Genomic DNA, 12,500 nt, shown 5'->3' with positions numbered 1-12,500 from the left:
GTGTTTTAGGGAGAGGGGGGAGGGACGGGGGGACCGCCCCCTCTCCCGGCCCCCCGTCAGGGCAGCAGTGGCGCCAGCTCGGTGCAGAGGAATGAGAGGTTTGTTTGTTTTGTTCCGCGGCTTTAGAAGGAGGACTCACATGGTATCCCTAAGGAGCAGCATAGTGGGGGAAATAGAAAGTACAACATAACATTATACACACACACGCACACGCACACACACACACACACACACACACACACACACACACACACACACACACACGCGCGTACAGGCTCACACAGGCACACACGTGAACACACACGCAAACACCCAAACACCCGCGCGCACACACACACAGCACAAATGTGTATGCACACGCAAGCACGGACTCACAAACAGACACGTAAACTGGGCGTGAAACCAAAAGTGTAATGACATACACTGCTAATAGCCGTTTGGTTGGCATAGAGATTGATGTGTAAGTATGCATTGCGTGCACGTGTGTTTGTGTGCATGTGTGTGTGCGTGTGCGTGGCTGTGTATTTGTGAGCAACAGAATCCCGACCAGAATCGTCAGGGAGATTATAACGGTGTACCGTGTGCCCTGTTCTACCCCTGTTCTGTGATTCAGGCGAAGTCCTTCACTGGGATACGGTGCTTTTCCCAGGAACACTGGCTGCTCTGACGGATGACCAGCAGTGAGACGGCTGACTCTGAGGTGTTTGAGTAGTAAAACTAGAGATTGAGATTAAGTTGCAGAAATGATCCCCCTCGACTAGAGACCGATAACAACCATAGTTCCGTATCCAAACTGATCTGAACGCAGTTCAACCATAACTGCGTTTATTAGTAATGATGCTAGCGATGAGGCCTCACAGCTAGTTGTTCCTGGGTTTAAGGGCAGCTGGTCTCCAGGGGAGGCTCTCGGTGTTTAGCATTGGGTTGTTTTCATGTATTTTCTGCGGGCCAATCCCGCCACATGATAACACCGGGGAGTGTCAGAGGACTGGGGGGGGGGGGGGGCGGGGTTCAGGGTGGGCGTGCGAGGGGAAGGCTAGTGAAGGGCTGAGCAGAGCGGGAGAGCCTCGTTCAGAGAGAGGGGGCATCACACTGAGAGCAGGCGTGGAACAACAGGGAGGGGGGTTAATTGACTAATTTTGATTACTTGATTATTTGATTACTTCATTACTTGATACCTTGATTACTTTATAACTTGATACCTTGGTACCTTGAATACTTGTTCATTCGATTGAGCGGTGAGGTGGTGTCATAAGGACTTGAATAGGCTCCAGTGTTTTCGTCATCAAATGATTCATTTGATCGTCAACAAATGGCCCTCGAATGTGTCCGACAGCCCGCTTGAAGCGAGTGTACCGTAACACACTCCCTCCTTCCTTCTTCACCATGTAATAGGATGATGAAAAACATTAAAACCTGCATTAACTTCCCATCTCCTTATGCAAATGAAGTGAATCGAGAAAAAAAGCCCTTCCATGTTTTTCCTCTTTCCCCTTATATCCCGCCCTGTTGGTGTTCCCGCTGCGGGCCCCCAGGGGCCCGGCCTGCCTGAGGAGGACGGGTGAGGGGGTGGGGGGCGTGTTGGTGAATCTTCGGGGCTGCTCCACATTACCAAAACAAACCATTCAGCAAACAAACAATTAGACACCATGAATAATGGACGGGCCTGCCTGAGATAGTTGTAAAAATAATGCGAAATCGAGGGAACTGGCGGAGAAAAGAAGAAGGTATTGGAGCACGGGGGGGGCGCGCTGTGGGCGGGAGCGTGCGGGGGGGGGCTGGGTTGTTGTGCTATTTTACATATTCAATTGTTATTCAATGTGTCATGTGCTCGTGTGTATACATTATTTGATGTACACACACGGGGAGAAGGGGGGGACACATGCAGGAGAGATCAACAAGCCTCCTGTTCTCCATGAAGGCTGGTTGTGGAGCTCTCTCTCTCTCTCTCTCTCTCTCTCTCTCTCTCTCTCTCTCTCTCTCTCTCTCTCTCTCTCTCTCTCTCTCTCTCCCTCTCTCTCTCTCTCTCTCTCTCTCTCTCTCTCTCTCTCTCTCTCTCTCTCTCTCTCTCTCCCTCTCTCTCTCTCTCTGTCTCTCGCTGTCTCTATCTCTCTATCTCTCTCTCCCTCTCTCTCTCTCTATGTCTCCCACTCGTTCCTTTCTCTCTCGCCCCCCTCGCCCCCCCCCCAGGCCCCCCTCCTCTCCGCCCTCCCCTGACTCCGCCTACCTCTCACAGACACGCACGGTCCACGCGGCGATGATCCAGGAGGAGATGCTGAAGACGAGCAGCACGGTGCCCGGGCAGATGGTCATGAGCGTCTTCATGACGAAGCGCGTGTTGAAGTTGATCTTGTTGAGCGCGCCGATGCTGCGCGACGAGGCGTCCGTGAACAGCTTGCTGTGCAGCAGCATGACGCGGCCGATCAGGTAGAGCCGCAGGAACATGGGGATGGAGAGGATGATGTCCACGTCGGCGTCGGCCACCGACGGCGTGTAGCTGAAGGCCAGCCGCGCCGTCCAGGTGAACACGTACTGGCCCGGGATGGGGTGGATGGCGCACACCAGCAGCTCCAGCACGATGAAGAAGATGCGCTCGTACGTCATGGCGATCCGCCAGTCGTCGGCGCCGTTGTCCACCATGAAGAGCTGTGGGGGGGGGGGGGGGGGGGGGGGGCAGAGGAGAGGGGGGGGGGGGGGGGGGGGGGGAGGAGGGCAGAGAGTTGGGGTGGGAGAAAGAGGGTGAGGGAGAGAGACGGTGATAGCGAAAATAAAAGGATGGATATGTTTTTTTTTATATATATATTTAAGTATATATATATATATATATATATATACTATTCCCTTTCTCATAGTGTTGTTTTTGATGGTGATCTATAACAATTATAATAATACAACTAATAATAAACGTAAGCGCTTCACATGACAGTATAGCAGTAACAATCCTTATCCCAGCCTTTGGTTGTTTGCACCTGCTAAACTGTAATGCAAAAAGCATTTGTGGTATTGTTTAGTTTTTTATTGGGGATTCACAGTGTATCTGTAAAAAATTCATGTTGTTATTTGACTTCTTGTTATTTATTTATTGTCCTTCTTTAAACCCCACTATGGTTGTCTGCTGGTAAACATCCCCTTTTGAGTTCTATATAAAAGCAAGAGTGGCCCCCGTTATTATGGTCTATCTTTAGGCTCAGGATCACAATGAGGACCCTTGAAGACTGCATGGTGAATCACAGCTGTAATTACTGGCAGCCATTAAGCCAAGGAGCTACTCCATGGAGCCGCGGCGTAACGCTAACTCACTCAAACCAAACTAAATGGGGATGAATTATTATTAAGAAGATGTGAAAGAATAGATGCTTAAGGAAAAAAAAATCTATAAATATTAAAAAACGAAAGTAATTCCGTCAAAAATAAGGTGTCAATAATGTAAGTATTAAATATTGATTGAACAGTCATAATTGTTCTTCTTATCATACAGACTTCTTATTGTATCATATTCATCATGTTACTCTATGAAATAGCTGAACAAACCAAGGCTGTTGATAATCAGTATGACACTCAATGCAAACCACAATACATCAGCTAAACATTGTCTGCATTAATGTATTTTTCAGTTCTCCATTATGTTCATCGTTATACTATTGATGTTATCATCATCCCAAAATATTGATCAAAATCCCATTGTTTTTGTCATTACCCCATTGTCACTATCCCATCTACTTAGTCATTATCACATTGTCTTAATTCATATCCATTTGTCATTATCTCATTGCATTTATCATTATCCCATTGTCATTATCATTATCTAATTGTCATTGTCATAATCTCATTGTCGTTCCATTATAAGTTCCATTCTACCATATCTTCAACAGTGTCTCCAACACTATCCCCACTACGTTGTGTGAGTTACTGTGAGTGTACGTTGTCACGGTGTCATAGTGTGTTTTGTGATGTTGTTTCAGGTGAGAGGCTCACCTGGATTTCGCGGGCATGGTACATGATTATAAGACCAAGCAATATAACAGTGGAAAGGCTGATAAGGCATTTCAGTGCAAATGAGTACGAAGATTCCTACAGTAGGAGAGAAAAGAGAGGGAGAGAAGATGTTGTTAGTGATGCGCAACAACATCAGGGTAGCCACTTGGCCCTCTCCTCTTATTTTCCTTTACCGGTGAGACATGCGATCACACACACAGAGCGGGCATGACAGAGTCCCTGTGCCTCCCTCCATTACCCCGGTGGAAGCGCAGGGATACTGCGGTGAATTTCACAAACACAGTGTGCTACAATAGGGTTATGTTGCAATTATATAACCAGTGATCTGACTTTTTTTACCTTTACTGCAGATTACAAAACCAGACAGCCAACAACAGACACACACGCACACGCATACACACACACAAACACACACACACACACACACACACACACACACACACACACACACACACACACACACACACACACACACACACAGACACACACAGACACAGACACACACAGACACACACACACACACACAGACACACACACACACACACAGACACACACACACACACACACACACACACACACACACACACACACACACACACACACACACACACACACACACATACACCCACAGACAAGGAGCACTTAGAAGACACCAAGAGAAAGAAAATCCATCAATCTGAAAACCAGATAATTGTATTGATTTAAAAAAAAAATCTTTGGAGTTACTGCAGACAGAAAGACACGACACATAGGCGTACACATACCCGTGCAATGCAAACAGGTGCAGAAGGCTCACACACGCACACAGACACACACACACATACACAAGATGGACACGGCAGCAATGCCAGATATTAATCGCTTAAAGCCTGATGTACACCCAGATGAGAGGCCTCTGCCCGGGGCCACGGCTGGTCTAGGAGAAACAATGGAGCGGCCGGTATGCGCTGAAGTGCAGGCCGAGACGGTCTATATATGCTGCTCGCCGCCAGCCAAACTACCAATCAATCAGCCATAGCACTTAGGGGGACCCCCGCTCAACGCTCCATGTACAACAGGCAAAGTTAGCATTAGAGCCAGCCCCGGCCGGCCGGGCTGGTGACAAATAGGGCGGCGCACGTGTACGCAGCGCAACGCAAAGTGCTTTTGTGTGTTTACGCGCATGTGTGCGCATGTTTAGATGTGTAAGGGGGCGGCCATAGATCTTGGGAATGAGAAGCTGCTCTACTTGTGTGTCCCAACTGCTGTTTGGTAAAATGCCATTTGATAAATCAGTTTGACAGCCGTGGTGGGAAAGTGCCACTGTGCTGAGGGGGGGGGGGTGGGGGTGGGGGGGTTGGAGTAGGGGAAGGAGGAGGGCTGGGGTGGGAGGCGGAAGGGGAATGAAGGGGGAACGGGCTGATGATGGAGGGTTGTTATGATGATCACTACACCTGACAGCAAATGACCCAACATACCGGGCAACTACAAGTCTCATAATGGGGGGGAGTGAGGGACAGGGGGGGGGGGGCAGTAAAGGCTGAGCAGTGGTGCAGGCGTCCTTGGCTGGCCTACATCAGAGGAGGTATATTTAGCTATCAACTAGATTAGCCGCCGCCCTCAGGTCCGCGCTCTCAAGGCGCTTTCGTGTTGTTAATTGTGCGGAGAAGTCCCCGCTGGAATCCCACCAGGTGAATCAATTAATCCACCGCCACGGGGTCACCGAGCTCCCCGCCGCTCACGGCCTCCCCCCGCAGGGCCGAGAGCACATGGGCAGGGGCCCCGGGCCCGGGGCCCAGGGCCCAGGGGTCTGGGGCGAAACGACGCGCCACAGAGCAGAGCCACGGGTCGCTGAGAGAGCACCTGTCTGGGGTAATGAATAGTGTCTGTCTGTCCCCGCCTCCGTCTGTCTGGAGCCGGGAGGCACGACGTCCGTCTGTCTGCCTGTCTGTCTTTTTGTTTGTCTGTCTGTTTCTTTGTAACTGTGATATGGTACATCTGACGGCTGTCTGTTTGTCTGCCTGTGTCTGTCTGTCTGTCTGTCTGTCTGTCTGTCTGTCTGTCTGTCTGTCTGTCTGTCTGTCTGTCTGTCTGTCTGTCTGTCTGTCTGTCTGTCTGTCTGTCTGTCTGTCTGTCAGTCAGTCAGTCAGTCAGTCAGTCAGTCAGTCAGTCAGTCAGTCAGTCAGTCAGTCTGTCTGTCTGTCTGTCTGTCTGTCTGTCTGTCTGTCTGTCTGTCTGTCTGTCTGTCTGTCTGTCTGTCTGTCTGTCTGTCTGTCTGTCTGTCTGTCAGTCTGTCTGTCTGTCTGTCTGTCTGTCTGTCTGTCTGTCTGTCTGTCTGTCTGTCTGTCAGTCAGTCAGTCAGTCTGCCTGTCTGTCTGTCTGTTTGTGTGTCTGCTCGTAGCAGGGGTGTCTTTCCTCGTGGGTCTCTCTCTCTCATGATAGACAGTACTCTTAGGAAAAGCCTCTAAAGCCCGATGAATCATCTCACTGGTAACATCCTTGGACACACACACATCACACACCAAAATGGAAAATTCCAGCCACAAAATTAGTGAGTACTGTTCCACAACAAATCCAGCATGGACAAAATAAACCACCCGCACAGGGCATAAAATACAATTACAACAAAACACAGTATGTATGTGAGTCCTAACCCACATACATGAATACAATGTCCATGTTCTGCTTTTACACCCCACACACTACACTGCTGCTGCTGAGCGGAGGCCTGGTAGTACACACAGCGGATAGCAGGGGTAGAAACCAGACCTGAGCGCTCTGACACTGACTCAATAATCATTACATCAGGCGTGGATTTTCTCTTCAAAAAGCCCCCCTGATGTAACGGCAGCATTGATTGGCTGACCCTGGCTGGGGAGCGGTTGTCAGTGGTGCTGTGTGTCAATGACAGGTCAAGCAGCGGTGACCAATAAACAGCTCTCGCTCCCCTCCTAGACTCCCTTTGTTTCCACCATGTCGTGTTCGCTCGCCACAGAACCCCGGTGTTAATCATGTGGTCAGACGACCGGCTCAATCAGCCCATTTTGACCTAGCTCACCTCCTGTACTTTTCTCTCTCTCTCGCTCTCTTTCTCTGTCACTCTCTGTTATACAGACTCCCTCGCTCCGTCTTCCTCTCTGGCTCTTTATCGCCTTGCATTGCCAGACATTGCCATTCTTCCTGCTTTACTTGTGTCTCCATCCCTCTCTCTTGCTGTGAGGTAATTTAGTCGAGAGGCGGCTGGCGTTTAAGTGAGTCACGCAGAGGCAGACGGCCAGCAGCTGCGGACATCTCTCCTCAACCCTAACCCTGGACTTCCGGTGATTGACAAGCCACCGCTGCCAGGGATTGCAGTTTAAAACACACCCTTGTAGAGCTCACCTCAACGACCAGCACGCTTTCATAACGCACGGAATATGTGTGAATATGAATATGAGTATGAATAAGATGTCAAGTATTTTTCGTTGTAAAATGCCTAATTAATTTTTCACAAAATAACTGTTATGCCATTGCTATGTGATTTATCCATAAAAATAATATGTAACGGGGGGATGTAAGGGGGTAACTCTGTAAGATACTTCTGGTCAGAATGCATTTTTTATGAATCCTAGCCGATAGTGCTCCTGCTAAAAGGATGAACCTTCTAGAAAAACCAAGACAAGAAACCTTGGGACACACACCTCTGCACCTGCACACAAACACCAGAGGACACACACACACACACAACATGCTCCCAATGCACACAAGCACACAGCCTACCTTAGTATAAATCCCCCACGACAACTCCGTCTCCGTCACCATGACAACAATCCCAAACATCCCAAAGATGAGCGCGTAGTCGCTGAGTCTCTTCCGCTTCTCAAACAGCGCCCTCCGGTGGCCGAGCTTGTAGCCGATGTCCTTGTTCTTCTTCTGCGTCCCGCCGCCCGCGACGCCCGCCGCGCCCCCCTCCCGCACCAGGCTCTCGTTGGAGGTCTTGCTGCGGTCCTCGCCACTGTTGCCCTTGGAGACCACCACCTCCAGCCCGGAGCTGTGCAGGGTCTGCAGGGGCTGCGTCTCCGAGTCGAGCTCGGCGAGGTTGCGGCGCGACGAGGACGCCAGGCTTCCCGCGAGTGGTCTCACCACGCCGCCATTGTACTTACAGGTGTTCATGGCTATCTGAGGGAGGCGGCCACTGCTCTCGGAGAGGGAGGGCTTGGATCCAGCATGGCTCAGCTTCTTCTGCTCAGTAGTGGCCTGTGGGGGGAAGCAGCAGAGGCAAAACATGAGATAGAGATCTATTGTTCAGGCTGGGGGGGGGGGGGGGGGGGGGGGGCGCAGGTCAGGGCCGCAGCTGATTGGCTGTTCGACCGCCGAGGTCCGCAGTGTACCTAGGGAGATAAGGCGACCTCCATACTCGCTCCTTCATGACGCCTCTTCTCATGTGGCTCCATTATGAGTCACTCTAGGTAAAACTCTGTTCAATTGCTAAATAGTCAATGATGTATGTCGTTATGTTCTGTAAGACTTCAAAAGTGTCATGACGTTAACTCTGTGGAGACCGGGAGCGGAATCTGTAGAAAACCGAACTCTAAGATCAAACAATGAGAACGAATGCACCTCAGTGCCTTAGTTTAAAGCTTGTGTAGCAGAAATGCAGGTCATTGAGTTAAGCTTGGAAACTTTTCATGAAAACTTTTCATGTGGATGGATTAGCAGCATCGTTGAAAGTTATTTGTGGCAATGGAAATACACACAATAAAGTAATGGCTTTGAAGCCGAGGAACGCCCCTAATGGACCACACCATAAGTCAGACCACACGGGTCTGGCCCTTAAAGGCCTTCGTGCTTGGGCTCCGCTCTCTAAACCCAGGATGGAAATAGGTGGAGGATCTGCTCATGCTATGTCCCATTTTACGTCCCTGGGGTCTACGTTTGAAAGCATTGCAAAAACGGTAAATGTAAGCTAAAACACCATGTGCATGTTATGTGCGTAGTTGCACAGTATATGTTGCATGCATAGCCTTTACCTTCCATGGAAGTGGCACGCAGTTTGATGGCGTAAATCATCAATTATGGAGGGAGGGGTGTATAAATAAAAACATCCAACTAATGGTAGACCATAAAAAGTGCAGAAAATTGAATCGTTGCACTTCAGAAATCTAGATATGAATGATTAATGGCTGCCCTGACCCTGCTCCCTACCGGCAACACGCCCGCCTGCGGAGATAGACGACGGGCCGTCCAAAAGGATGTAGAGAGTGCGGAGAGCAGTCTCAATCAAGCATGCTAAAGAGTGACAGGAAGAGGAATCTCGGCTGTTTGGGAAGGGGGGGGGGGGGGGGGGTCAGGGGGGGGGGTGAACAGGGACATGACATCCCTTAAAGCTGCTGTAGACAAGACTCCAAAGCTGTAAAGAGAGAGCGCAGAAAAGAGTGCAAGAGAGCATTTTGAAGCTAACCAACCAAAAAACACCACCACTCCTTCTCCTGTCTTTGCCATTGCATGCCCCTGTGATTGACAGTCAGAATTAATTCCTCAAACCAAACCGGGAGGAGATGACCTGATTGGTCAAGAGTGAGCCGGAAGCTGTCTAAAATCAACCATGACTCATACAGAGGCCGGCAGGGTCAAATCACCATCATCATGCACACGTCACAAACTCAAGTAATAGCTTTTAAAATGTTACCACAGCACCTCTAACGAGTTGGTGCTCTGCATCACATGCATCAATGCGTCGGCCAGAGGCCGTATTCTTAGGGCATGAAAAAGCCTTTAGAAGTGAACTCAGGTGGCTCCAAGGTAAGGGTGAAAGGCAATGTCTAAGATGCACATAATGCCTTGGCAAATACTTTACGTAACTCTAGAAGACAAATGAAAACCAAAAAACATTTCTAAAAGTATTTAAAGAAAATAACGTTTGAGAATCATAAACTTTCTTATGATCCAGGTGAAATTAAAACACAGGGATTTGTAGATCGAATTTGTATCCTCTGTGTGTACCTGACCCCTGTTAGTGAAGACGCGCAACAAGAATGACATTTGGACGCTCAAAAATTGCATGCATGTCAGGTATCAAAAGCGCCCATCAGTACAGGCCCGGGTGCTGTATGAGCTCATTCATCAGATGCACTTTGCCGCAAGTCAGCCTAATTTGTAATGACAATCCATCGCCATTACAGCTTCAAAGTCCTCTGAAATGGGAGAGGAATGCATCCCGAAAGCCGGTTGGGGATGGGAGGGGGCTCTGGGAGGAGATGCATCAGAGGACCCTGTCTTCTCTGGGGGGCTAGCAGGCCAGCGTTGCGTAATACCAGTGGCGTGGGCGTACAGAACAGCATGCCAGAGTTTCATTTAGTCCTGAAACCAGGCATCTTTTTGAGTCCGACATGAAAAGCAAGCAAAGTTATTGAATAATGAATAAGCAAAATCAAATACTAAAAACAACCACAATTTTATGTCGCCCACACAGAGAGAAGACCAAGGTCTGAGCCAGGCAACAACGAGGCCAATACCCAAGACTGTAACAAGTCCAACACCAACGTTGAAAAACACTTCTAGCATTTGCTGAGTTTACAAAAAAAAAGAATGCATCCCAAATTCAACTGAAAATATAGTGAAGTAGAAAAAATATGTATTGGTTCATATCGTAGAGAAGCCTAGGAGATTGACCTCTTAGGACACTGGTTTGTCTGAACACCAGTACAGATCTTCGTCTGTCTGTACTACCTCCCTGCCAGTTTGGCACTCACTAAAGTCCATTTCAGGTCCAGGGGACGGTGATGGGGGGGAGCTGCCATTTCATTTAAACGCTCGTGCCACTTTCCTGGTGGCTTGGCCTTTTGTACGGAGAGAGAATGGCCCCTCCATGCTAGGGCATTGAGAGCGGTCGATCCAGAAGCATCTCTCTGTCCATCACCTGCCCTTCAGAGCCTGTCCGCCACATTATCATAATGGCTTATGAAAACTTCACATGGAACAGTGCGTTTCTCCGAAACACGGAGGGGTGTTTGATAGCACCGCTGGTTCTTTTTATTAAGGCTTGACAAAGCATCCCTAATGCTTTTAAATGTGCTTGTGGGAATAAAGAAGGACGGCTCTAATGGAAATGTACCAAGTCCGGGCCGCGATGCTATCGCCTCACGCATATTGTGGCTCCATGAGAACAAGACTAAAGGTTAAGGATTAGCGCGGCCCATAGCTTTTCTAATCCCCTTTACTGTATTAAATAGCTCCCTAATCTCTGCCATTAACAACCCTGGTACCACTGTGAACACTGACGGCTGAACTTTAGCTCTGAATGGCAGGAAATAGACACAAATTATCAAATTAATGGTCTTTCTTCGCTTGTCTCCCGTTGAAATGTCTGCAATAGGCGTAGTTCATTATTGCTAATAATAAAGTATATCTCTCAAATTTTTCCAGACAGTTTACGAGCCTCATGCAGATTATTATCAAGTGGGGTTCGAGTGGTTACTGGGTTGGCCTGCCAACTTCACATCAAAGCACCGGGTTTGATCCCCAATGCCGCCCGCCTGCCGGTAGCAGTCCAAACATGCTAACACCCTGACCTGCTCCTTGGTGCCCTGTCCCATCTATTGGGTTAAAAGACAAATTCTCAAAGGACGTTGACTGACGTGGGTACGAATCCCGTGATTCCATTGGCTCTTTAGCCAGGCCAGGACCGTCTGGCCTGACCCAACGAATGAGAGGCAGCGTATGGCGTAGACGATGGACACAGACAGGGCCCTATGGGACCACAGATCACCCTACATTACCACAGCTAACCCATCAGTACTCTGGTCTTTAGAGTAATTACACGGCCATCGATCAGCGCTCGCAGGCCAAGACGCCGGGAAGGTAAGGGGAGAGCCGCCATGACAGCCTGCTCCAATAACACAGATGAGCAGGAACGATGATGGAGCATCCGGAGAGAGAGAGAGAGGGAGAGGGAGAGAGGTAGAGAGAGGGAGGGAGACAGAGAGTGGGAGAGAGAGAGAGAGAGAGAGAGAGAGAGAGAGAGAGAGAGAGAGAGAGAGAGAGAGAGAGAGAGAGAGAGAGAGAGAGAGAGAGAGAGAGAGAGAGAGAGAGAGAGAGAGAGAGAGAGAGAGAGAGAGAGAGAGAGAGAGAGAGAGATGCTATTTCACACATTCACTACAGGCTCGCTGTTGATAACGTCGGCTGGTGCTCGGACGGAGTGAAACGACGCAACCAATTTGTGTGTGTGTGTGTGTGTCTGTGTGTATGTGTGTGAGTAAGCACTTTATTTTTAAAACCAAGCGGTGTGTAACTTTTTAAAAGATGATGTAACACCCTGCTGAGCATGCTGTTACACACTTGGCTTTTCCCTGTCGGTATCCGTTTGCTTAATTATTGTATGTGTAATAGCAAATGTATTTAAAGGATTTGATTCAGTTATGCAAATATTGCACACCCTTTCAGTGAATTTGAGTGCATTTTGTATCAGTCTTTGTTGTTGTGTGTTCGTGTGCGAGTAGGAGAGCTTATGAGGATACACTTGAAGACTCCCAGAATAAGAGCGCTGT

At 49.0% G+C, this 12,500-nt stretch overlaps 1 protein-coding gene across 4 annotated transcripts in view; it reads right to left on the bottom strand.

Annotated features, from left to right (window-relative positions):
* kcnn1a (potassium intermediate/small conductance calcium-activated channel, subfamily N, member 1a) overlaps positions 1 to 12,500 on the bottom strand; it is a 46,936-nt gene that overhangs the window by 17,094 nt on the left and 17,342 nt on the right. For 3 of the 4 annotated variants that reach the window (XM_030364041.1, XM_030364042.1, XM_030364044.1), the window contains exons 2-5: positions 7,735 to 8,211; positions 3,976 to 4,071; positions 2,228 to 2,646; positions 140 to 148 (exon numbers count right to left, since the gene is read on the bottom strand). In XM_030364041.1, coding sequence (XP_030219901.1) covers positions 140 to 148; positions 2,228 to 2,646; positions 3,976 to 4,071; positions 7,735 to 8,211 — 1,001 coding nt within the window. The remainder of the gene's footprint in view (positions 1 to 139; positions 149 to 2,227; positions 2,647 to 3,975; positions 4,072 to 7,734; positions 8,212 to 12,500) is intronic. The other variant, XM_030364043.1, reaches the window with a different exon arrangement.

This window comes from Gadus morhua, chromosome 8, assembly GCF_902167405.1.
Source record: "Gadus morhua chromosome 8, gadMor3.0, whole genome shotgun sequence".
NCBI classification, from domain to species: domain Eukaryota; kingdom Metazoa; phylum Chordata; class Actinopteri; order Gadiformes; family Gadidae; genus Gadus; species Gadus morhua.
Note: the sequence above shows the minus strand (reverse complement) of the source record. Positions and strands in the feature narration are given on the sequence as shown.